A 26,878-nucleotide genomic window follows, 5' to 3' on the forward strand; every position below is an offset into this window, starting at 1 on the left:
GTGACATGAACATTTTTCTTGCGGAAGCCTTAATTTTTGCATACTTTAACGCTAAATATAGTTAATATTTACTTCTCCAATGGCTCAGTTACAGTGGGAATCTTTATCTTGTTTGTCCACACAGCTTCAGGTAGGCTTGTTGAGCCAAGCAATGAAATAAAGGGAACTTTAAAATTAAGGTTGGTAAAATAACTTTAATTTGGTCTTTTGCCCACCACTGCTTGTGGCCCACAAGGGGAGGTGTGGAAAGCTCAGTTAGCATCTCGCTGCCCCTCAGCTGGAGCATGTTCAGTGCAAAGATATTTTAGCTGGCAAACTCCAGCCAGCACTTATTGTCTGCATGTAGTCTGAGAGTTTTCAGAGGCTCAGAAATTGGCCAAATTTGGTCAGGCCACATGGAGATGAGGGTGATGTCTCAGCAGGTTTCTAAATTTCTGCCTTGAACAATAGATGTGCTAATGCTCCCTAAAGAAGGGAGCACCCCCGAGCTCCTTCTGAGGCTTCTTTGGGAAGGTTTTTTGATGACTCCTCTCAAAGATTATGAACCAAAGCAGAAATCCCACATAGCAAACTTTCTTGCCAAACTTTCTGCTTTTGGTAGTTTTATAATCCACTGGAAAATGGTCTTGTATTAAAGAATTTTGGACGTCCTGAACCATTTATACTTATAAATACTGAGGTGCTTTGGGAAAGGGATGGGGGAAGATGAGTAATTCTTGCTGAAGGATGGGAAACACAAAATGAAGAGCAAGGAAAAAGAAATGAAAGGAGATGGAGAAGAATCAGAACGAAATCAGAAAGATCAGAAAGAACTAAAGGTGAAGGCAAATTGTAGCCTTTTCCATATATGAGAAAACCCCAGACCCATGCCAATGGTTGAGCTTGGATGAAACATCCCTAAGCACCTTGCCTAACTGTGTCCCACTCCCTGGTCCTACAGCACACCCAACTGGTGCCAGGTGCCGTGACATTAAAGCAATATTTACCTCTTCTGGTGCAAAGTTCATTTTAAGCCCTGTGTGTGAGCAGAAGCTGCTTTCAACCACTTTCTAACCAAATAGTTGTTCCTTGGACCAAGCTGGGCTTTTCCTTCTGTGAAGGTGAGCTGGGATGCAGGGAAGATACTCTGTGCGTGAGACTTGATCATGCTTCACAACCATGGTCTATGTCTCTGGCACCCTCCTTTTTTCTTCCTCGCTCTTTGGCTTGTCATGTTCAGCAGCACACAGGTCTTATTTCCTCTTCTTCCCCTCCCTGCAATCTGCTGTTATTTCAGTGTCTCATCAAATACCCCTGTTAAGACTGGGCAGAAGGTGGTGGTGTTGTGCATTGCTGACTGGAGAGGAGGGAGCTATGTGAACAAAGTATTTTCTGCCTGAAACAGTCAGAGCAGCACTAGTCAAGTCAGTGCTCATCCCTGTCCCAGACAGAAGCCTTATCTGCTTGGCTCTGTGCAGTGGCAGGGACCAGAGACCCCTGTTAGGGACAAAGAAGAGGACCAGGAGCTCGTGGAAGCTGCAGGAAGAAGCAGCATGAGCCTCAAGTGATCCTTTTTGAACTTGATGCAGCATCTAAAAGAAATGCTTCCCTATAAGAACCACTTCATATTTCCAATCTGTGTTGCCTCGTGAAGCTGATACAGTACCTTATTTCAAGCGGGTCTGCTTTGTTAGGCTGTCTTTCAAATAGATCTTCCCTGCAAAGATAAAAGATGCTAAGAAGTAGTTCTTACGGCTGCCTTTCAGACTCCACTCTCTCCTGTATTAATCCAATAACATGTAAGATGATAGACGGGAGTTCTCAAGAGATGTCATACAAAGTGTTCACTTTAAAACAAACAAAAACCAGTCCAGTTTTCAAAATGAAACTGTTATAACTCACACCGCCTCTGGCCCCAGGAGCTCTGGCAAGCCTAACTTCAGTGGAGATTTAAGACTAAACAGTGCTTAAATACAAACAGACAAGAGGTGCAAAATGTGGATCCAGATTGCATGGCCACCCAGACCTGGGACCCAGGCTTGGGAGGGCTGGGAAAAACAGAACTGAGTAGCTGCACTGACCTGCATGAGCCTGAAGCTGCTTTTCTTCCTTCCTGACTTTTGGGGCCTTTTAAGCATACAAGATTTTTAAAATAACACTTTGGAGTCATCACACTATTTTATTAGCTAACCAGTAGGGATGGGTGGTGGCTGTTTATGACCTTAATGAATCTGTACTTCATAATGGGAGGACTGTATGTGAAGCTTAATTAAAATTTGCAAAGTTTTTTCTGCCCCTGAGCCCCCCTGTGCTGCTGGTGCGATGTAGGAGAGATGGCGACCTCACTGCTGACTGGGGATGGTGGAGACGAGGTGTGGAGGGTGACACCCATCTGGGGGTGACAGCAGCAGCAGCAGCACACTCAAAAGCATCCCCGTGGGGCTGTAAATGTGTTAACATCAGAGCTGAGGCAGTGTACAAGGAGGGGCAGCTCCCAGGTAGCCAGTCCAACACAAACCTTTCAGCACCAGCCAAGGGCAACTTTTAAGAACCGCCATGTTTTCCATGCACTGCTTTTATGCACTTGCACATCATCTTGTGCCAAAAGGAGAAAGGGACAAATTTTTAAAACATTCTCTATTTTCCGTGTTTGCTCTGGGAATGGACAAATATTTCACATTAACTATGTTCTTCTGCCAATTTTTGTCATGAGAGCACAGTCTCCGAATTGTAGAGCCTGTGAATTATAGTGGTAAACGCTGTATTGCTTTGACCTTTTGAAATGTCTCTGGCATGATTGGCTGCCTGTCCTCCCCTTCCCCCAGAGGTCAGGCAGGTTGTAAATATAGGCGAAATGGAATAGCCAGATAATCAAATTGAACCTATTTCACTGCAGTGCGGTGCAATCACGGCGCAGTGAAATTCCATCAGCGTCGGAGGCTGCATTTCGAGTGCCACGGAAATCGCTTTGTAACTGTCCACGCAACTCGAGGCGCAGTGTTTACTGTCTGTAACACTGGGCTCTGCATTTTTAAGCCTCTCTTAGCAAAGAAAAAAAGAAATCCCAAAGCCACATAAAAAAGAAGGAGGAATAGGCTGCCATTTAAAAAAAGCACATAATCTTAAAAAAATTACCTTGACATATAGGAAGATTGATAAGTTTTATTTGTCTTTTTTTTTTTTCTTCATTTAAAGACACTAAAATGATTCCTCTGCTCTGGAGCAGATAACAGAATTGCTTGCTGCATCACCTGAGCTCACCTTCTTCAAAGAATAAGTACTTTAGTCATTATTTTAGCAACAGCATTGAAGTACAGCGCATAAACAGTGGTAGAAAAAGCACCATAACTCTAGCTATGCATGATGATGATATTTAGGAGCAATGTCCTCTGACCAAATGAGATGAAAATCTGGATGTTGAAATCTGTATAGATGGCTTTTCAGTAGTGGGAGCCAAGCGCAGCACTGTGCTTCTGTTGCTTGCAAGCCCAGCGATGCTAGCAGTGGGGTAGCAGGGCATAATTAATGTTTACTTATAATCAGCATCTTTCTGTGCCAGCAATCATGGCAGACTGAAACTAAGCAGGGGAACCAGAAACCCTGCTGCTTTCAGCTGTCTGGAACAATAATTACACAGTGCCACGGCACCTCTGGGAGTCTGGCACCATTTATCCTCCCCAACTCTCGGCGTTGGTTACCTGCCACAGAGCAATCCCCAAAGCAACCAATCCTCAGCATCATTTTCATACAAAAGGTGGAGAGAATGATAATGGCTATGCTATTGCTCTGCCTTCAGAAAGCTGGGCTGATGGCTTAATTGAGGTTAAAATAAGCTCCAATCAGAGAGGTAAAAACCTAACAGGGCTACTTAATCTTATATAAATACAAGAGAGATACAAGTGCATGAGGAGAGAATAATAACTGACTCTGGTAGGGTTTCTATGGAGAATAATCATTAGCCACGCAGTGAACAGATTGGACTGGGAGCAGGCTATTTAGCATTCATGCCCTGGTGGTAAAGGCTTTGAGCTGGAGGCTAATTTGAATTTTAGGGCTGGGTTTAAGAAGAAAAATAAGCTTCCTGTCTGGAGCAAAGCAGCATTTTTGCCCTAGACTGTGCTGAAGAAAATTGACTGACTTTTGTGCTGTGACCTAAGTGCAGATTGTCTAATATAAGGGAAAAGTAATTGCAGGACAGAAAGGCATTTGGTTGACTCGGGAGCAGGGATTTGCCCTGCCTAGGGCAGAGTCCCCTAGTTCTGTTTGTATCCCCCAGCACCCCTGTACTCTTTGTATGGAGGAGAGGCAGCTCAGCCTACCTGCCTTTCTTCAGCACCACTGGGATTGTTACCAGAAAAATTAATGAAAAGAGAATTTATTTTTTGCCTTACAGATTCATTCTCAGAGTTAATTCCCTTTAGAAGCTTGAAACTAAAATACTTATTCTTTGGCAATTCACTGGAAAGGTTTGGCAAAATGCACGTGTTTTTATTTTTCAGGCTTGTAGGTTGTTGCTCATCTGTTTTGATAAGTTAAATTAGATGTTAGATTTCAGAAGTATTTGAAAACACTTCCTGCATGCAACGGCATTTCAAATCCAAACTAAAATTTCAACCCTTTTCTGCTCTGTTTCCCAGCTGCTTGCAAGAGTGGTTTCTGTTACAATTACTTTCTTTTAAACAGACTATGTGAAAAAATTCAGTAACTATCTGGAGATGTGCAGATCCTGCCAAAGTATGGTTTCTAGGCTCTGTTTTTCTTACCGTGTACCCCAGAGATGAAGTGATGCCTTTCCTCCACCAGCAGCTCAGCTGACACAATCACATACCAGCTGCAGCGGGGATCTGGCCTCTAGATCTGTAGCTGGAGACAGATAAAGTTAAAGGCATATATGATATTGCTGATTGTATTTCAGAGTTTATTTATTTTAAAGTAACTTGAGATCCCTTGTCTCCTGCTACTTTTTACTTATACCTTAGTATTTGGTAAAGCGTATCTTGTTATTGTACAATTTCAAAATCATGTTACAACCACCATGAAAGACTGTGGTTTGCTATGAACTTCTGCAATAATTTGCTTAATAGCTTTGCTTACACCTCCCCATTTTCCCGATCTTAGCTGGAAGTCCTTCAGTTTATGTCCATCAAGAGATAAAAATAAACTGTAGGCTGCAGCTCAGTGTAGCTGGATGCTCCATTACTGTTGCGAATTGCAAGAGTCCTCAGGAAAGCAATGAAAAATTACCCCTCTCCAGGCAATGAAAAATGTCAGGAGCCTCACAGTCTCTGAGGCCTTAACAGAATAATTATGCTGTGAACAGATTGCTGCGTGGCGGAGACCTCGCAGCACTCTCAAAGGGAAGACTGAGACCCCTTTAAAAGGGAGATCAGAGCCATTGCACAGCACTTTTTGGGAGAAAGCAGGTGAGAATAAAAAGGCCATATGCCCAGACCGGCTGTCTTCATTGAGGAGAGTGGTCCTGTGCCTTCCAGGACTACTTGCAGCTAGGAAAATAAAGGGTAAACATGGCCCAACGGATAATTGGATGGGTATTTTTAACAGACCGAGCTGTGACCTTAATTCTGCTTGGTAGCCAAGCCCTGTAAGACAGTCAAACAAACAGAAAAGGAGTGTGAGGTCTCAGGAAAGGAGAGGACTTGGCCAAAATTTCCCTGGAAAACCCGCCTGTCCCCGGGCTGGCAAGAATTGCCTGTCTTCTCCAAGGCACTCTTCAGTCAGAGGATCCAGCCCACCCTTGGCCCAGGCTGTTGCCTCCTGCTTGTGCCCAGAGCGGTGGGGACTACGATGGGGTGAGCTGTGGCCACCCTGGGAGCCCCGTCGCACGTTGCTGTGGCTGGCTTGGCAAGGAGCCGGAGCCATCCTGCCCACATGGAGCTGCATCCAGTGTCCAGCTCAAAGAAGGGGGATTTTTGCAGCATGGTAGCATTCATGAGTGTGCTCTGCAGAGAACAGGTAATGAGGACAATGACCAGGACCAAGGACAACTGATGCAATCAGGTCAAGGCAATTCTGAAGCTATTTGTGCTTAGTGGGTAACAGGGTCCAGAATTTGTTAGATATTTCACCTCCCTAGTAAAAAGTCTGACAGACCCGAGTTCATTATCCCAGGAGAAGGTGACAGCACTCTTCTGCCAGATTGAACAGGAGCAGGGTTAAGGTTGCAAAAAGAGGACTAGAGTCCTCCTAATTATGTCTTCCCTCTCTTTCCAGTGCTTTAACTATAAAAAGTGACTCTGTGCAATAGTGTGAGATGCTGTTGGCTGGCTTGGTGGGGAATAGGGCTTTGGGGGAGGGCAAAAACTTTGCCAGGGCTTGTTTGCAGGGCAGGTGGGAGGGGGCCCAGATGGTGATATCAAAGGAGCAGTAACTCAATCACTGTGACTCCGCCATCTGCTCTGCCCTGGGTTATAATTTCCAGCCCTTCCAACTTCACCCAGAGTTTTGTGGCTTGACTGGGGAACGCTTCATGTGAATAAAAGGGGAATCGGAGGCTCTGTTCTGCAGACCTTGACCTGTCTGTCAGGAATGGGACTCGGGCACATCTTCCACACGTCAGTGCACTGGGCTGAAATCATTACTAGCCCCACACCACCACTGCATGGCTTTACAATATTTTCTTTTTGGGGTTTAAATCGCAGCTTTTCAGTAGTGTGCAGCCTTTTCACGGGTGCCTAGAAATGAAAGGAAATTTAGACTTTGACATGTTCTTCCCGGTGGTGCAGGTGTAGTGTTGATCACCAGTTCAGGTAAAATAATAATACAGAGGTATACACTTTCAATTTGTCAGACAAATCTGCTAGACTATGCCAAATCTGCTAGTACCTTATTTTTTTCTTTAATCTTGGTTCTTAATGTTCAGTCTTGATGTTTTGTACATAAGATGCTGAGAACCTCTCCAAGTTAAATAATTCGTAGTTACAACAAGCTTTGTCTTGAAAATTGTAATCAAGCTAAATGCTTTCAGTATTTCTGTCTCCAAAAACCTCTTCCAGCTGCCACAATGTAGCTAACAGCACTGTCCTTCAAGTGTAGGCTTTCATGCCATGAGTAGAAATGTAATTCCAGCTTTGCTTTGCCTCCCTGGTGTGCAGCTGATAGGGCAGCTCTCGCCCAGACGACCTGACTCAGAAGCTACAGGTTAGGGCAGGACAAGGTGGCAGCTGCCACGGGTACCATGGAGTCACTGCGGGAGCCACAGAGGGATGTGGTACCAGCAGCAAGCAGGGGAGAGGAACCACAGGGTCTGCCCCAGTTTGTGCACTGGCCCTATCTGGGACGTTTGCGAGGCTTTGCAATTGCACTCTAGGGAGACAGCAGCAGGTTGTGCTGGGGCTGCTGCTTTTGGTGACAGCTTCTGAGAGCGATTCTTCCTCTTCCCTCTCCAAAGCCTGTATTTTGGGAGTTGATGCGGTACCTTCACAGTGTCCTGGTGACAGCCAGGGAGGCAGCTGGCTAGTGCGGCTTCAGGCTACATTGCCCTTGTCCACAGCCCAGCCCTTGGAGCAGCGCTTTCTGCCAGTGCCCTGGTTCCTGGTGTTTCAGCAAAGCTTTTGTTCACACGGACAGTAAGAGTTGCAGTTATCTGGGTGTTGATATCACCCAAACCAGTCATTCTGGAAAGAAAGAAGAGTGAACACCTCAGCTACACAGTCCGAGTGCAGTTGCCCATGATGGTTTTCACTTTTCTCCCTGTTACTTGATTAATGCTGATTTTCCTTGCCAACACTTCTGAGTAGATGTGTAAATGCTGGAGCACTTTCATATATCAGCTCTTAATCTGAGCTTTTGTTCATCCCAAGGACATGCCTCTACAAGGACACATCAAGCAGACTGATTTGCACACCTTTCTCCCTCAAAATACTACCAGGGCAGGCACAGACCTCCAGTCCACAGCAAGTGCTCAGGCATGGCAGCTACAGTACTTGCCCTTAAGCTGCTCTGCTGTATCTAAAATAGGGCATAGGTGCCTAGGTGCTGGCTAATTGCTTCAGGAAGAAAAAAGTGCCTTGATTGCTGCATAGCTCCAGGGGTTATAAGGTCTCTAGTCACAGAAGTGGCTGGAAATCAGGGTGGATTCAGGGACACCCAGACCAGAGCTTCTGTGTCAGCTGACGGTGGGAGTTTCCAAGGTCATTGGGCAAGCCCATAAAGCAAAGTCTGGGAATGGCCTGGAGGGTGGGTATCAAAGGGTGAAAGGGAAGTGAAGAATATTCTGCAACTTGTTTTTATTTAATAGGTGAGTGCTGAAGGCATCTCCTTGAGGGGTATATGAACTCACACTTCCCTGTCCCATGCTCGAACCAGCTGGCTGTGTGACATCCAAGCAAAGATTAGGAGGATTGAGTTTGCTTAGTCTAAAGAAGGGAGAAGTGAGACACAGTAACCTTTTATAGTTTCATGGACTGCTATTGCGTGAGTAGAGACACAGGGAAAAATAGCTCACCGTATACATTGCCAGTGGGATAAAAACAATGGATAGGACAGAGTAAGGAAAATGATGCAAGTAAGCTGCAGCAAGGGCTACTTTGATGTGAAAAAAGAAAAGACTTTTTGAGTGGGATGAGAATTACATGCTAGATGAAACTGGGAGACCCTACCCTCTCCATCAGTGGAGGTCTTTAAGATCAGCCCAAACTGCTGCTGGGCCTGGGAGAAACACAGCTCCATGTGTCCCAGCCCTGGCTTCTGTGTCTGCAGTTGCCTTCGGTGCCCCTGCCTACAGCTGGGGAGTGCTGCATGCTGGCTGTGTCCAGGCAGGGATGGACAGGACTGCTGGGCACTCTGGCAGGCTGCCTGCTAGCTCATTTTGCCTGGTTTTTCTTAGAGAAGCTTCCTTTGCTGGGCTGGGGGAGAGGCTGTGGTGCTGGGTGCCATGTCCCATGACAGGACCGTGCCAGTGGGGGCTGCCGAGGCCCATTCATGCCTGGCTCTGCTTCATGGTGGCAGAGCAAGCATTTACACCACCTGGCAGCAGCTCATGGCTTTGAGGATTTCTTTGCATCTGATGCAAAGCATTTAAAGGGGCAAAGCATTGCCCGTTTGAGGCTGCAATCACCCAAGTCTCGTATTTCAGGCTGCAGTAATGAAAGAGTAACTTTAACGGGACATTATTGAACTCATGGTCACTAGTGGGGACAGTGGCAGTACCTGGTACCATCACAGCCATCCCAGTCCCCAGGAACACTCCAGCACAGCAGGGCTGTCAGTGCTGCTGTGGGTGACAAGACAGGTTTGCTCAATTGAGCAGCATTACTTTAGGAGAGAAATGGGAACGAAGCTTTGGCCAGGAGAACTGCTTTCATTTGATATAGGGCATGAATACCCAAGTAGGAACAAGGAAGCTGATGGCTAAATAGAAGGCTACATGCCAGCTTCATTCATAGATTCTTTAAAACCAGAGAGGACCATTATAATCGTGCTGTCTGGCCTACAACATGCCACAAGCCTTAGCTCATGACCTAGCAAATTAGAAAGGCAGCAGGAAGGAAAGGCACTGGTCCCCACCTCTGGCTTGTACAGCACGGGCATCGCTTCTGCCACGGAGTCTGACGCTGACAAAATGGAGTTTGCCTTGCCAGCAACACCAGCACTCAACATTTCATTGCACTGTATCCTGCCCTCACATGCTCAGGCTTTCTATCTCCAGGATGCAAAGAAAGCCCAGAAGACATTAGGACAACCACCTGGGGAGTTAGTTATGATTTTTAAGAGCTAATGATGCCGCCCACTGTTCAATGTTTATGATAAACTGTCTTCTCCCCCTCTTGACTAAATTGTGTATATACAGGGGACGAAGCTGTACCCATGGACACCCTGAGCACTCGGCTTGCTGCACAGAGCTGCTCTACTCCATGAATAGGAAAGGTGGACAGAAAGTTATTTATTTTCATTTGAATGGGGCAGGCTGGGAAGCTCAGGGAAAAGAAGGGGACAAGTATGATCCTGGCCTATAGCCACAGTGGTTTAATGCAAACCTGAAATTGTGCAGTCCTCTTTGATAGCTGGCTCACAGCTCAGCCTACACAAGCAATAAGGATGGTGATTCAAGGGTGGCATGGAATTATATTGCTTACCCTCAGTCTTGCACCAAATATAATACCTAATTGCTTAGCTTACGTACATTTTTGCAGTACAGGAGAATGGACACTCAGGGAAATGGGAGCAGCATGCAGCCTGCTTTAACTATTACCTGGAAAGGTTAATTTTTTAATTCTTCTAGTCTGTGCTTTTTTTTGGCCTTTTTAAAAATTTCTCTTTTTAATTTACATTACCATTTAGCATTAACGCTGACGACTGCTTTATAATGAAGTGTCTATGGCTGAGGGGCCCGCACCTCAGCCTCGGCAGGGGAAGTAGCGCTCTGGGCAGAGCAGAGCACATTCCAGCCCCCGGGCTCCAGGCTGTTGTACAAATAAGGAAGCAAATGGTCCAAGTCAGATTGACTTTCAGTGCAGCAGAAATAGCAGGTGGGTGGATGCAGGAAAAGGAGAGATTAATAGGAAAAGTCTTGTCTTTAAAACTTCAAAGAGAAAACTTAGAGCAGGACTAGTATATTGGCGAGAACAGCACTTCAGCTCTGAAACGGCTATTTCATAGCAGGAAATATGATGGTATCCTTTACTGTACATAATGCTTTAAGGGAGTGCCAGAGGAGAGGCTCTACCTCTTGCACAAGCATGTCTCCATTTTTCTTCACAGAAGCAAGCTATGAAGTTGAGCGGATCACGCATGTGTTGGCAGGGGCCTTACTAAGGCCAGCACCCACAGAAGATGCGCTCACTCGGTCCTGGGGGGGAGTATCCCTGCAGCGGGAAGGCGAGCTTGGTGGCAGCACTGTGCAGCAGAAGTGCCTGCAGACAAAGCGCTGCCCAGGCCAGGCTGATAGGAAAGTTCTTCTTGGAAAAAGGTGGTTTTCAGTTCTGTTTCGAGGTTAGGTACCTCCTTTTTACTGGAAGGAGTAGCTAGGCAGGACACTCGAGCAGAAAGCCAACAAGCCACCACAGCTCAGCATCACCCTCCTGATAAAGAAAAGGCAGAGAGCACTGTCACATCAGTGCCCAGGCACCACACCGCCAGAAGTTTGATTCCAGCCATTTGGCTGCAGCACATAGTGAACTAGACAAGCTGACCAGTGTTTAACATTTATCTTCCAATGCCTGATATAAAAAATGACAGCTTTTAATTATTTTTTTAGACAACAGCTGTTTCTTTCACACTATGAATTAAACTGTTCTCTGTAGATTTGTACCATACATGCAAATCTAAACTGGTTGTGAAGATAAAACCCCAAGATAAACCATCTTTTTCTGCATACTCCCTACTTTTCAGCTTCATATATTTGTTTCTTCTGTTGTGCTGAGATTCTAACCGACAGGGCTATCCGTACTCTTCAGGATCGGGTGTCACAAAGTTTAGGTCTCAGATGAGGCACTCAGTGCCATCAGAATAATGCTGTCAAACTGAGAACAAGTTTACTTTTGTATCACAGAGATGCTAGTTGTGCATTCACAAGTATGCTGAAGGAATATAGTTCTTGACTCCCATTAGCACTCAGGTGTTTGCATCAAGGGAACTTGGACACAAGCGCATCACTGAGGAGCTGGCACACAGAAGCCACTCTGGAAAAGTCTGGAGAAAGGTGGGCACTGCCATTTTGCAATGTCACTTTAACTCCACCTGTTTACAGAGCAACTTACCCATACAAAACACAGTCAGGTCTTCATCTGTATTGTATGATACAGGAAAAGAAGAAAAAGAAAAGAAAAAAAAAAATCAAATCCACACTCTTGGCAGCCTGGCTTTCTCCCAGGTCTCTGGCCTTGATTCCTGCAGATTTTTGAAGTGACTGTTTCTTTGCTCTCTTGCTTGTCCATCACACCTGCTTTGTCTGGTTGCCTTCAGTGTTTTGCATTTTCTCATTCCCACACTAAGGATCTTGTCTCCCCTTCCCTAGCCAACTACATTTTAGTGCAATAAGCTGCAAGATGAAGTTCTACGAGAAATAAACCTGATGCTATCCCTGCTTGTTCCACTTTGCAGTTCTAAGTTTGCTGAATGCAAAACAGATTTCTTCTTTTGAAAGAAAGTAGTAGCCAAGTACCTTAAACTCAAATCCATTTGGGAAAGTTGTAGGAAACTCTAATATTAGAGCTACCATTTAATTCTCAAGGCAATAAAAAGGACCAAGAGGCCAAGTTGCTCTGAATCTCTTTCATGTTGGTTTGTTACACAGTGTGATCTTGTTTTACAAGTGCTCTGTTTACAAGAACGTTATGGGGTGGGGGTTGTGGGGGGGAAGTGTTCATTTAAGTCCCACAGTCACATAGGGCTACTTTTGTAAAGGTCTGATCCAGTCCTACCAGCTGCTTGCCCACAAAACTTTGCAATTGTGGAGACTAATTAAGATTCTTCAGAGGAGCTCTCCTCTCCCCAGCAGTTGCAGAAGGCCTCATTAGACATGCTGTACCTCCCCCTTCGCCCAGCAGAATGTCCCACTGTGCTTGGTTTGCGTTATGGCTTATGAATTAACCAATTGATTCTGAAAATATCATTACTTAAAGCTGTCCCCTTTAAGGGGAAAAAGTTAGGGCTTCAAATAGGAATAAACTAATACTGTATTACCTACAAACTCCCTTCTCTCTCAGTGCTGTGAGTCGAGGATTCACTTGCCAGGATACAATGGGTTCAGTACAAAGGGAATTTATCTTGGCTTTCCGTGAAGATGGGGAGGAAAGTCTGGGCAGTAAGCGTGACCTATCCACTTGCACAGAGGAAGGTTTATTTATACATGCAACTCTGGTTTTAAAAAAACTAATTTACATGAAATGACTGTGTATATTTGCCTTGTCTTTTTTTGTATCCACTTCTCTCTCCAGCTCTAAAGTGAAGAAATGCCTGAGAGTTGCTTGGTACTAACACTGTGCTGCTGAGCTATAGAGCTGAACACAGTTCTAGTGCTGGAACAAAAGCTCAACTGGCACCAATACATAATATGGGACCTCCAGTATCTTTGGGTGGTTATGGCTGCAAAAGAGTTTATATTCAGTCTTTAAATTGGTTTTAAACTAGAACCAAATCTGATTTAAAGCTCAAAGTGAGGAATATATAAACTTAATTATGTTTCATCTAATACAAATTGCTTTCCCCTGCTGTGTTTCTGCAAAAATCTGTTTTTAATTTTTTAAATTAAAGCTAACTGCAGGACCAAGACAAGGTATTTCAAGTAGTCAAGAAACCCAATGTGCTGACATAAACAGTTTCAAGTTGGTCACAACAAGCACACCATCAGCTTGGATGGCCTCCTCTTCCCAAATGTTTCAAATGTTTAGCTACACCTCTTTTTAAAAGAATACTCTCCCCTCCCCAAACTAAAAATAAGAACATTAAAACATATGACAACTTCATTGCACAAAACAATACTAGATATTGTAATAACAAAATGCTTTATTTGGGGGGAATACAAGGAAAAGTGTGACATCCTCATTATCAATTTGTTTTAAAAAGGTATTCTTTCTTTGAAAAAACATAACACTTGTACAGAAAAGGTGACCTGTGGATAAGCCCTCTCCTTTAGTGGTGGGAATTATTTTTTATGCTACAGCTGAAGTTGGGATTTGAATAATCTACAGCAACAGATTTCAACTTTGTTGATATGGTCTAGTAGCTTGGGGCACACCTGCCACTCGGCACTGCTCCAGTTTGACAGCCTACCAGGAGGCTGACAACAAACACAGAGATGAAGCTTTCACAATTCTCACCCAGGTCGCTTTACAACAAACCACAAGACTTCACCATTACCACAAGAAGACAGTGAGAAAGCCACAAGGTAACTCATCTTCTCTCTTATCTCCAAAGACTTTTCATGCAAGCTCTATGCTCATGAAATTCTCGTACCATTCATCTGATTACACCTCAGTACTTCACCACACATCCCCTTTGCTGTAAGCCAGAACTGTGTTGTGAAAGGTGTACAACAGATCAAAGGCGAAATACAATTATTTCCCCAGTGTACCTGCTTTCTGTACAGTAGGTTAAGTTCAGATATGTTTTAAAGACTGCAAATTTATATCCATAATTTACTTCTGCCCTCTCTGAACCTTATGTTAGAATTTAAGTTGTTAAAGGGACAGGGAAGTTCCTAAAATTGTCAGGTTATAAAGTAAGCATTCGTCTTTTAATCCAGTATGACAACTCTTTGCCACAAGTAGTATCTGTGCTAAGCAGTAAGATACATCAGTCTTACTGTTTAAAGGGGGCTCATGTTGTCTGAAGTGGGAATGGCAAACTCTGAAAAGAACTAACAGTTTTCTTTATTCAGGTTAGACATAACAAATATGTCAGATACAGCAGTTAGTCTAGAAAAATACATTTAAAAAATCTTCAGCAGACCATGCTCCCTGTAACAAAATCTTTCAAAACCAATTTTACAAATTATTCTACATTAATGTAAAAAGAAGATCTTAAATTTAGCATCATGGATTCCATCAAACATCTATCTATCAAAACATGAGTTTCACTATTTGTAGATGTTAGAATTCATAATACATTTTTCTAATGTATCCTGTACATATTAAATAACCTAAAAGGCTCCTCTTGTAGTGCATTAACAATTTAGCAAGCACACTCAGTATTTCTCCAGTACCATTTGCATTACAGCTATTTGTCTGCAAATGTAATTAACATCTAAAAGTGCACACAGTTAGGTCCCCCCTCCCTCCCCATAACTTGTTTCCCTGCTGAAACCCAGACATCCACTGGAAACATTATGCTACTGTAGCTAATCTACCCATGATTAGAAATGTGTGACTAAAGTGTTCTTAAACTATACAGGAACCGAATTATATACAATAATCAAAAGAACAGCCTGTATTTACATCAAGAAACTTCCACTACCACAGCATTATACGAAGAACTCCATACAGTGTTACAGTTGGTATTTACTTAGGGTTTTACCTTTAAATCAGTATAACACAAAACTTAGCTCAGGAAATACCCTGAAAAAAATGAACATGTTTATTAAATATGACTTCTATTATGCCACAAGACAAATATCCATTGCTGGATATCCTTACAAGTTCAGTGTTTGAAATAGTGTGCTGTTCTATAAAGCAACTAAGAAGTTCCAGAAAGGTTGCTGGGGAAAAAAAAGGAAGAAAAAAAAAAGAAAAAGGGGGGAAAAAAGGAAAAAGGACAGCAGATATCAAGTGAGGAATTAAATTTGAATTAACTAAACCAAACTGTTAGCACAAGTTTAAGACAGTCACTGCATGCAGAAACCCCTTGGAAAAGTGTCATACAGATCTGAGTAGGTTGTAATACACAAGCTTAAGATGTAACTTCACTGAATTTTTTCATACCAGTTGGTAGGACTTTTCCCTATCAAGTGGATGAAATTTAAGATTAAATTCCAGATTATCCAGTTTGAGATTAATAGCTTTACTCTCCAAGAAATCCAGTGTATGAACCTATATTACATTTTCCCAATGCTACTTTAAAAAAGGCAAACTATAAACTGTTCAATTCACTTTTAACATTGAACTTTTCAAAGAAATCCAAAGTGTTGTCTTTAATCCGCATTAAAGTGGTCAAACATTTCTCCTCTCCCCAAAAGTGCAAAAAACAAGTTGCTGCTTGGTCCACAGACATAATACATCATGTACAGCAAGAGACTTTCCTTCTGATGGAGTACTGCTGCCAACCCATCACTTCCAGTTTCTACTCCAAGAAAAACGTCAGCGTCCAAAGATGGAATTCAATTCCAGTAGAATTAATTCTACAATCTGATTCTGGTATACTGTGTGGACTGCTATGTTACCAGTCTCTTTTTCTGGTTTTAACAAGGTTGGACCAAAAACTATTGCTACACTTTGATACGTCATTCGGTTCTTTTCTCCATTTTCTACAACTCTGAAAGAGAAAAAAAAAAACACACAAAAAGAGACTTACCAGTGTTACAAGTACTAGGATGACAGGAAAAAAGAGTCCAAAGCAAGTGACTAATCAGATTATTTGAGTAGTCTTCCTATTAAGACATACAGCTGCTGTGATTCCCCTCTCTACAGGAAAGTTTTGTTTTGAAATGCTATTCCTGATCCTCTCTCAATCCCTCAAACATAAGGACTTGGCAGTAAACCTCACAACTATGACATATACTGTCTAATGTCTGTTTGGTGCTCTGCAAGCCTGTATAAATACAGATTGATATATCGTTTTCACCAAGGCCAATACAGACAAGAAAAATGCAGTGGAAACAGTCACTTAGTACTTTTAATTGGATTATTTAGCTTCAAGGGAGGATCAGCAATACAAAGCTTTTCCCTTCTATCTGCTACTTACCTCTTCAGGTGTCTAAAGAGTACCTGCATAGTGTCCTGATTTGGTTTTGGCAACTGTTTGATTAAATCTTTAACAGCATGGACACGCTGCCTTGGTTCTTGTTCTGCAAAAGGATGAGGTGTAGAAACAAGAATTCGGTATTTTTGTTTAAACTTTAGCATAAAATTTAACAGGGAATGGGAATAAAAGAGAACATTTTGCAGCTAATATGAGATAAAATACTGCCACCTCCTGGCCGGACCGTCCATTACCGACAGACAAGTTCCGGAAAGCCTTGCAGACATTCACAACCAAAATATTCATTTTACTGTCCAAAATAATTGAATTGTACATATTGAGCAAAACTTATTAAAAATGCACACGTATGTTTTCCTGACTTACTAATTGCATTGACAAAGTCGTTGAAGTGATTATAAGTGAACAGCGGCTCTGGCAATTCTCTGAAAAACATCTTTAGAGCTCCTGTGATGACATGTATATCTTCCCATTTACTGTCATTCAAGTCTAGTTTCTCATCTGAGAGAGAAAAAAATGAATAATTAATGTTAAATTAACTACAAAAAGCCATTTTTAAAAAATAAACTTAACTACTCTTCTGTACTTAGTGCTTTTAAAGCAGTGAAGACTTACTTCGCTTCAGCCCCATTCTCTGCTGGGATACAGAGCTGCAGCAGTGTAAAAGGGGATACAAAAACTCAACCACTACAGAGAGAGATGGCCAAACTCGGCCTACTGCACTACATGCAGCTCCTCTACACACAAGGGGAATAGGAACTGCTGACATAACACAGTTTACTGTTAGACCCTGTCAGTCAGGAAATGAGAGGTCAGAACTGTAGATGGGCTACTGTCCTCTTCCAAGTTGCAAGCTGCCTTTCAATTCCCACTGAACAAAACACCAAGATATAGCCACATTAAAGGGTATTATACACCCTATGCATGGCAAAGGGGAGCTAAGCACCCCCATACTAAAAGGCAATAGCAAATCTCACTGAAAAGCATTAACGTACAATTTTAGTGATAGTGGAAACTTAATATGCCTTCTGTTTTTCCATTAGGTATTAAGTTATTTTGCTTGAAATCACCCCCGCCCTGCAATTCTATTGCAACCTTTCTTTAGAATTATGTTCTAGCAATGCCTCTATGCTCCACATAAGACCAAACCTCCAGGATGATATGTTTTTCAAATGCTGTGTATTACACACTTAAATTCTGCAATCCTGAAGTAATTTTACTTTCAAGATGACAATCATTTCTCATGAACAACTGCAGTTATACATTAAGAAAATTTTTTTCTGAGCTTTCTGAACTTCAGTAGTCTGAGAATATCCAATTGCAATATAGTTGAAGGAAGCTTACCATGATTGACTGCAAATCTTAGCTTCTGTATCACTGCAAGATTGCCACTAACTCGATATAAGCCATCAACATCTAATCCTAAAACAAAGGGATAAATCCATTTTAATACCTTACACGTGTATGAATTCTGAAATCATTAGGCTGCTTCTTTATAGGTCTACTCAGCAAAATTCAAACCAAAAGAAACCCACCTTGTAACAAAGAACACTTGGTTCAATAAAAACAAAAGGAAAAAAAAGTTAAACTAGCTTTTTTGATGGGCAGGGCATATCAGGAGGTTTAGTTTGCTGACACAGTTTGGTAGCACCAAGCTCAAAGTAATCTCTAAAACTTCTTACACAGCAAAACAGTAGTAATGAGGCAACAGGTTCAAGTTTCCTCAATGAGACTAGGTGTCTCATTTAAGATGCTCTTGGTGGTGGTGGGCAGGGAATATATGAGAGTCCAACATGCAAGAACCAAGTATTTTGTGGATGTTCAATTTTTTAATGTATGGTTAAAGAAAAATCAAATCAAGTCATGCATAGAGAGCATCTCAAAGTTGTCAAGCGACCAGGTTTGCATGTAGAAGGAATGATGTGCATGCACACTCATCACTACCCAACAGCCTACAAGACTAAGACGGGTAGCCCTTGCCTTTACAGTATTGCACACACAACCAGAAAAGAAGAAAACTGTGCCTCTGTGGTTGCTACTGCAGTTACTCAGAAGTGATTAGGAGGTAAAGAATTTATTGAAATGTCACTTGAATGCAGCATGTGAGTCAGTGCCACTGAGAGTGTGAGTGTTGCCAGAATACCTGCAAGTCCCTGTAGCTCCTCAAGGAGTTGTCTGATGCAACACAGCACTGTTACCAGCACCATCTGACATATCCCTTTTCCCCATAATCCACTAGTCATTCCTTTACAGAAAGAACTGATTTGAAGTATACTGGCAGTAGGAAGAAGAGTTGGAGAAGTGGGGAAAAAAAAAGCTGTTCATTTCTGTCAGCTTCCCCTCAGGTATTTAAAAAAGGAAAACTTCACCACTATCTTCACTGCAGTCTTGCCTTTAAAATAAAAAAGAAATAAAAAAAAAAAGAACAAAGCAAAATAACCCCTTTCTCATAAATTGCAGATCTCAAACGGAATAAAGCCTGCTGTTACAAGTAAGGTGACAGTTTGGCAAACTGGGGCAAGGCAATGGAAGCAGTTATTTTTCCCCTCCCAGGCCATAAAATAGCAGCATTAAGAAAGAGGACTACAGGCTGCAGCAAAATCCTAAATGAAGTTCCCATGGAAGATGCCTTAAAATTCACATGTAACATTCCCCTGTAACACTTACCCTGATTCTCAAGAGAATGTTCTCAGATTAACAGACTGGTAGATATCTGAATGATGATTATGGAGATTCCATAATCCCCTCTCAGTCATCTTTTCCAAGAGATAGGGCAATGACAACAGCAAGAAACAAGCAAGAAAACCAGCACAGACTACAGCCAAGTCAGGAGTCACAACCAACACACTTTCAACAAAAATGTGAAGATGTCCTTTACATCAGACAACCCAGAATGTAGCATGTAGCTTTCGAACATATAATTTTCTCAGTTATTACATAGGAGAGACTTATTTGCAATGAAAGCAGAGAAAGAAAAAAAAAAAAAGAGTCAATATGTGGACACTGATATCTCCAGAATTGCACAAAACTTCACATAGCAATCAGTGTAACTGGCTGAAGGGCATCAAACCGATAGACTTGTCTTCTGGTAGTCAATGCATATACAGAGCAGGAACACAATCTTTTCCTAGAAGTTTGTTTCAAGGAAGTTTTAATATAACTGATTGTTAGCACGTGTAAACCTTCCAAAAATGAATGGTTGCGTTTTGACAGTCTCTCTTTTCATCTGAAAAAAAACTTGATGGGCTGAGCTCTTCTATTACTTCTTGTAATCCCTCTTTCCTTAGAGCCTTGCTGCCAGGAGGCTGTCCTGCCTTCTCCTCAGCTTGAAATATACTGAAGCAGATCAATTTTCTCAGATACAGGATTTCCTCCCCTCTCCCCATTTTGCATCCCACCTACCCCCCCACTCTTAAAAACTCATTGCCAACTGCAGATACAAGTTTCAGATTAATTTCCCAAAATAAATCTACAGCATTTTAAGGATTAACATGTTCAAAATTAGATAGTGTGGTGAGCAAGAGAGATTCGGAAACAAAAAACTTCAACCATACCATGTTCCTCAACATGCTCAATGCACAGCTTCACGAACTTTGGCACCGTGCTGTTTTCTCTTTGACACAAGCTGGTGAGATTGGAACCAAACACTTGATCTGGAACCAAGTAAAGAGACTGATTTACAGTGGAACAGGACTCAAGTGACAGAACTAGTTCAGGTTAAAACAAACCTCTACAAAGGGCAAAGACTACTGGATACAATTGTTGCAGTATTAGAGTGAAAATAGAGAAGTTTTGAAAAGAGCTCTCAGCAGCTCCCAGCAAGAAAAGGCTCCCAGTAAGAAAGAGTGTCAGCAGTTATACAAACATGAGTCTCTGAATAAGGAACTTTTGCTACTGATATAATTTTAATCCATCAGGAGATACTTGTAAGAGCCATATAGTCAGAAATTTAATGGATTCAAATGTCCCATTACACTCCATTTCTGTTCCAAGTTCAAAATACATTTACTGCAATCTTTGTTACAATTCTGAACAGAGATAATAAACTTTATGCAAAGTGGCATTGCTTGGGGGGGAAAAATGGCATTGCTTGCAGAAAAAATGCTGTAAAATTTCATTGTTCATTGCACCTGCTGTTTAACCCAGCATTACATATTAATTTACTTTAATGTAGAGTCTTTAACTTCTAACACTTTTAAGTTCTGACATGGAATTGTAAATGACAGACCTTGACATCACAGAGCTTTGAATGGATGCAAGTATGACTATGCATATGCAACCTGGCTGCAAGGTTGAAATCTAAATACAGGTATTTACGGGCAAAGGTAATTTTGAGTCATTTCAAAACTACACAATCCAGGGGGAATGTTTTCTATCATAAACTGGAACAAAAACAAAAATGAGCTTGGGCAGGCAGAGAACAGATTCTTGCAGTGTCTTAGTGTATTTCAGGAACACGTTAACTCTTCTTGTTCCAATTATGTTATCAGCAAAATCTCTGACCCATTTCTATGGTCTTCATCAAAGACGCCCAAATAATAGATGGCCTCCCCTGTTCAGATGCATGAGACTGAAATAGGGTCCTGAGATAGAGAAGCAAAGCTTACAGTCTTAAAGGGAAGAAAGTTTTGGTTTGTTTTTTTTTAATCTGTTAAATAAGGTAAGTGGCCATCTTCATGGTATCTAGTAGATCTTACTTCAGAGCTTATGCAAGAGAGAAGCTGCTCTTGCCTTTACATCATGCATAGCATCTAGCCCATTTTTCGTGTTTAGTAATTAACAACACTTGCATCTGACTACTGCTTTGGGAAATCCAACAGCACACCAAACCAATTGTATAGTATGAAAACTGGCATATAGTGGTATTATTAGCTGTATGCGTATAAGGCCGGTGATACACAACACCTCAGTCCTGCTGCTGCTACTCACGCAGCCAGCTGTACAAGCAGAATCAGTAGCAAGGGATTGAGAAAGCCCACACAGTAGAAAGCCAGGCTAGCATGCAGCTGTAGCAGGTAAAGCAATGCAGATTAGGTAGCACAAGAAAATTCTAGCAAGTAACAAACTGATTTGCTACAATTGCCTCTGACTTTTAATAATTTCCACATATACAGAAATCATTTTTTCCCTCTCATTTTAAAGTAAATTTTGTAATTTTGTTTTTCCACGTAGCACAGTTACTTCTCTGCTTAGTGCATGCTGTTTCAAGTGTTGGGTTTTTTTTCTAGAACTTTTCATTATTTTTTCTGCTCATACTGGGTTTGCCAAGTTTTCCATTTACTAAGCTTGTTCTGTAGCAGCCACAAAAGTACACTGGGCTTTTACATAAAGACTTCTGTGTTTTTCATTCATACAGTAAATGTAAAACTGTACAGCGCAGATCCAACTTTTAAAATTTACACCATGCTTTTAAATAAAAACAAACTCTTCATTCCTTAACGTCTTTATTAAAAATCCAATCATCAGCACGCATGTGTACAAATTAAACTTGGCTTAGTGTTCACTGTTGCTAACGTCAGAAGTTACGTCACTGAGCCATGACATGAATACCAAGCTGTAAAGCAGAGAAAAACGCCAAAGTCTGGGAATAATGGCTTCTCATCCCAAACAAAAATTCCATAATTTACAGTTAAATTATATTTGCAGATACACAAATATATCAAACGCCACATGCAACAGAAGCACAGCTGTTAAAGTATGTAGTTAGGCAAATCACAGTAGGATTTGGTCTGATATTTGCCTACCCATATGCTATTTTGACCCTAGTAGAGCACCACCTACAAGTCCTGCTAAAGCATACAAATAAATAAAGATTTACAGTGAGTACCAAGTCAATAATTTACACAAACACATTAACTTAAACCTGTGCAAATACTGTTCTCTCAAAGTTTCTACAAGTGTGACAAATGGAAATCAATTCTTTCATAAATTTGATTCAAGAATATCTGTAAGACTCATTGTTTGTGAAACAATTTAAAAAAGTATACATTCAAAAAAGGTAGGGGTAAAAAGATGTTTAAGTTCAGATTCCTTTAGCCTCATCCTGGTTTGCCTAAATATTTAATTTCTTATGAGATGGCACAATCGTCTGGTTCCACTCAGACTAAAACACCCTTATGAAACAGATGAGCACATGCATTCAGCTTTATACCCAAATGACGTTTCTCTCCCTTGCATGCACAAACAACTACAAGCTATCTGCAGAAGAGCAGACCAAATGGACTCTCTAGCTAAGCAGCACTCCAAGTCCAAACAGGCTCCCGGGCCTGCAATTTTTCACTGCAGTTTTGCCAGTAACGAGCTGAACGAGAGGACATCCTCCATGAAGTTTAGTGGCTAGTAGCAGTGCTCAGAAGAGTATCAATCACCAGTTACACTATACATCGAAGACTTTTGTTAAACCAGCTATATATATATATATATATATGTATTTTACTCTAGAACTAGACCATTTTAACCCCATTTTACACATGAACCACTAAATTCAGCTTTTCAAATTATTTCCTTTGTTAAAAAGGTTCATTTACCCTTAATGTAGCCTTTTTCACGGACAGCTTGTAATGTAGGGCGTCGTGTAAGAAACTTCTTGAGCTTCGTTTTGGTCTTCTTCTGATCTGTGGAATCTATATTGCTTGGTGCTTTCACTGCTGAAAAGAGATATGCATTTAGCATGAATATCCACAGAACCAGCATTTATCTGCCAAGGAACCAACCTTTTAGAAAAAAAAATTAAGCTCAAAACCACATTAAAAACTATACAAATTTGCAATGCATCTGTATTTTTTTTCCTTAACTTCTTGGAACTCCTTGTAAATAGCAGACATTTTTCAAACTACCAAGGAACAACCCTGTCACAAAAATCTTGTAAAACTAAGTGTTGCCTGTGAAGTTAACTAAATGGTAGCTTACATATAGAATTGATGCGGAATTTTAAATATATGACTGTTTCAAAACCAGTCCTGCCTTTCATCAAGTTAACCACTTTGAAAGAAATACTTTCTTGCAAATTACATATAAGGCCCAAAAGTAAAAGACAGAAAATAGTCTGACTGATTAATATATTTCTGTGCATAGAACAAAATTTCTGCGGCTAAAAGAAATTTAGCTCTAAAATTCTAAAGGTGTAATAAAAAATGTTTAGTTTCTTTACATGAGCCAATATAACAACATTAGCAACTCAGCAAAATTGCAGTTTAAGTTAATAGTGCAAATATTTACAGATGCTGTACCACAGACAAAAACCAAAACTGATTAGAATTGTTTTACTTGAACATGTAAAAGGACAAAAGAATTCTTATTCAAAACCATTTACACAAGTCAGAAAACAAACATCAAATTACTCCTGTGCATTTTGACAACACTTTGAAAATAATCCCTTACACTGCTGCCTATTCTCCTGTTTTTCATGTGTCATACAGCAGGAGCTAAAGATATTTGGTACTTTTTTTCTTTTTTCAAGTATGATTAATGAAACATGGAAGAAAATCTATTATCTAGCACCAAGATGTCGAATGAAGCATATAAAAGCCTGTTTCCAGACTTCAGTAGTTTCATTTCTAGCTGTCCTTTTGACTTCTCCTCTATTTACACATAACACTGAAGATTCAGAAAATAAGTTGGCATTGCTAAAATCAATTAATGGAAAATTTTCAACTCACAACGAAGTTTCTTAGAGTCTTTATTCTCTTTTTCTTTGTCTTGTTTTTCCACCCCAGGGGAATCTGGTACATCATCTTCTAATGCTTCATCAGACTCTACTACCTATTAGATTTAAGAAGATATACAACGTGATCAGTTTGCCAATTCATAGAATATACCATTAAACAAACATTTCCTGTAGATAGTTCTACAGCATACATTTTTTCCCTATAATGACATTTAATCTTTCCTGAACTCTAGAAGCTAAAATATCTTCAGAGATTATACCATTCTCACTGGCAGAATGAATCGCTTTGAGAAACACTATTTGATCATAAGACCCAATAAAGTTTTGCTGGAGACAGAACAAAGTACAAGCAGCCTTTCAAGATAATACTTCATTACATCAGGCAATAAACAATAGAAATGTTGGGTTGTTTGGGATGTTGTTTGTTTTTTTTTTTCCAAATCCAGTAGACAAACATCAGCTATTTCGTGGCCTGCTACAGAAGCACCTGACTGATAAGAGTCTAAAAAACAGTTCTAAGACCATTTATCCTATTTATCTCTGTAATTATAATTTTCTTAATAGAAAGTAGAACTACCAGTTGGAAAATTCCACACTGTCAAAAGATACGCCAAATTCACTCCTGAAAAAGTAAATATACCAGCGCCTAAAATTCTTGCCCTGCATTACTGCTCTCAGTATATTCTCATTTAACACAGTCAAGTGACAATGTAGACCATATTGTAGCGTGGAGGCAGATACCAGAGTCTGTTAAACAGACCACCTGCAGCCTCACATCTATGCTACATGCATGACTGCAGACATATCAAAAAATAGGAAAAGGGACCTCCTCTGGTCTCAGTGCAACATACTCCCTTCCAAAACCACTTATTTCTTACTTCACTTCTACTAAAGTGAACTTGACTTCTATGAAGGTACAAAAATCTGACTGTACAGTGTCTTTTGCTACAAGGAAGGACATTTTAAAAATAAGGCAAGGCTGCATACTCCAGAGCATTAAATGAGCAGAAGCATGACCTCATCAACTAAGCTGCACTTTATCTTGAAGGGTAGATATTAGCTTTAAACACCTGCATTCCTTGTTGCTTTTCAAAAGCTTTGGAAAGCCTTTTTACACATCAAAGATCAATATATTCAACTGCCCAATTAATGTCCCCACTAAGTATCCCTCTGCCACTGACACCATTTGGACAGTGCTCTCTTCAAGAAGCCTCAAAGCTTTTTAGGACTGGTAATTTTGAAACCATTAACTGCTTTGGAAAAAAAAAAAATCACCTGGAATCTAGTTTGTATTATGGAACAAGTCCAATCTAATCACTTGAAAAATTCTGTATGTAAAAAAGAGGAGCCACATCCTTTGCAGACAGCTTTTCCTCTTGTACAGCATATTGCCACAACAGCAGCCTGAAGGAGCAAAGGGACCAGAATCTAATCTGTACCTTCTTTTGAGGAAGATCTCATCACACTAGAACTGGCCCCTCTGTCCTGGGCAAGAGATTCACAGCTACTATTGCCATGAAGTTACCAAAATTAGTTTCAGATCTGATGGATTTTTGTATCCAAAGCTTCAGTGCTCCATATTATCAGGTAGTCTAACAATGTACTTTCTGAGCTCTTACTTTGTAGTCTTAGGTCTCCTGGCTACCAACTCCCAGCAGTAATATATCACCATTTCTCCAGAGCACTGATAAACTCTCTCTATTCCACCATTCACTTCCTCAACCTAACACACAACACCTCACTCACATCACAGCATCTCTCAGCCTTTCCATCTTCATTTATATTTTAAGCAGGGAAGAAGTGGCCTCAGTAGCATAACACTGGGCAGACAGGAAGAAGGGTACTGCTGAGTGACTGCCTTACCTGGTTATTAAGGGTCATGACATTTTCATACCAGGAGAGAGCCTAAACCATGAGCACTCAGAAGGAAACTAAACCATTCATATCAGTCTGCTGTGTTTGGGTGGAAAACACTCTCAGAGCCAAGAGAAATGGAGGCCACTGACTGACATGGAAAGCAACATAAATGCAGCTTATGAGCAGCAGTCAGGCCTGTAACTATAAAAATTAAGAATACACATGAAGTCAAGTGGATACGAGAGGAATATTTTCTCCAAGATCTCCTCCAACTTCTTCTGAATTCAAAGATGGCAAATCCTGTTTGGCAATATCAAGAGCAAATGCTTGATCACTTTTCTGTTGATTAAATAGTTGGCATTATGCTGCCCAGTAAGATGACATAATATAGTATTTTGCTAGGGCTTTTAATTCGCACTTTAGTGCAGCCTTAAGTGAACAGCAGTATCAAAAGCAGATTAACATGTGTCACGGAGCACTTCCTTGGCTGTCCTCCTGCCTTTACTCCCTTCCCTCTCTGTCAGAACCTTTCAGGTCACTGAGACAGAACAAGTATTTGGCCACAGAAGGAAGCTCATTTCTGAGCTAGAGGTCAAGCCACATCTCCTGGTTCCTAAACCAGTGGGCCATTCTTCTTCCTTTGCCACTATTATTTATATTTCACTTGTCACCACCAGGAATCGCCATATCCTTAACCTCCTACCCACACTCAAGAAAATCAGGAAATGAAGATGTACGTGAAGCACTAGGAGACGTTACATCCATTATTTTACTAAATAACACTACCTTGAAAATAGAGCCGTCACAATTCAAACACATACCTGATTGTTGATGGTATAGTTAAGAACTTTATACCATTCATTAATAAAGCTGTCATTATCAGATTGAATTAAGAGCTCAGTTCCTTGGCGGGTTTTTAGCTTTAAAGAAATAAAAACAGATATCATCAGAATTGATAAACACTCTAGAATTCAAAAGTGAAACTACCTAAATCAAATTAAATTT

General features: G+C 41.1%; 1 protein-coding gene across 16 annotated transcripts in view; it reads right to left on the minus strand.

Moving 5' to 3' along the window:
• Positions 1 to 13,423: 13,423 nt before the first annotated feature.
• ARHGAP12 (Rho GTPase activating protein 12) overlaps positions 13,424 to 26,878 on the minus strand; it is an 81,149-nt gene continuing 67,694 nt past the window's right edge. For 13 of the 16 annotated variants that reach the window (XM_074867362.1, XM_074867353.1, XM_074867344.1 and 10 more), the window contains 8 exons: positions 26,695 to 26,793; positions 24,009 to 24,111; positions 22,878 to 22,997; positions 19,905 to 20,003; positions 17,695 to 17,772; positions 16,717 to 16,851; positions 16,336 to 16,438; positions 13,424 to 15,906 (listed from right to left, as the gene is read on the minus strand). In XM_074867362.1, coding sequence (XP_074723463.1) covers positions 15,732 to 15,906; positions 16,336 to 16,438; positions 16,717 to 16,851; positions 17,695 to 17,772; positions 19,905 to 20,003; positions 22,878 to 22,997; positions 24,009 to 24,111; positions 26,695 to 26,793 — 912 coding nt within the window. In that variant the 3' untranslated portion in view covers positions 13,424 to 15,731. The other 3 variants (XM_074867294.1, XR_012628805.1, XM_074867381.1) reach the window with 3 other exon arrangements.

Source organism: Strix uralensis, chromosome 1, assembly GCF_047716275.1.
Source record: "Strix uralensis isolate ZFMK-TIS-50842 chromosome 1, bStrUra1, whole genome shotgun sequence".
Classification (NCBI taxonomy): Eukaryota; Metazoa; Chordata; class Aves; order Strigiformes; family Strigidae; genus Strix; species Strix uralensis.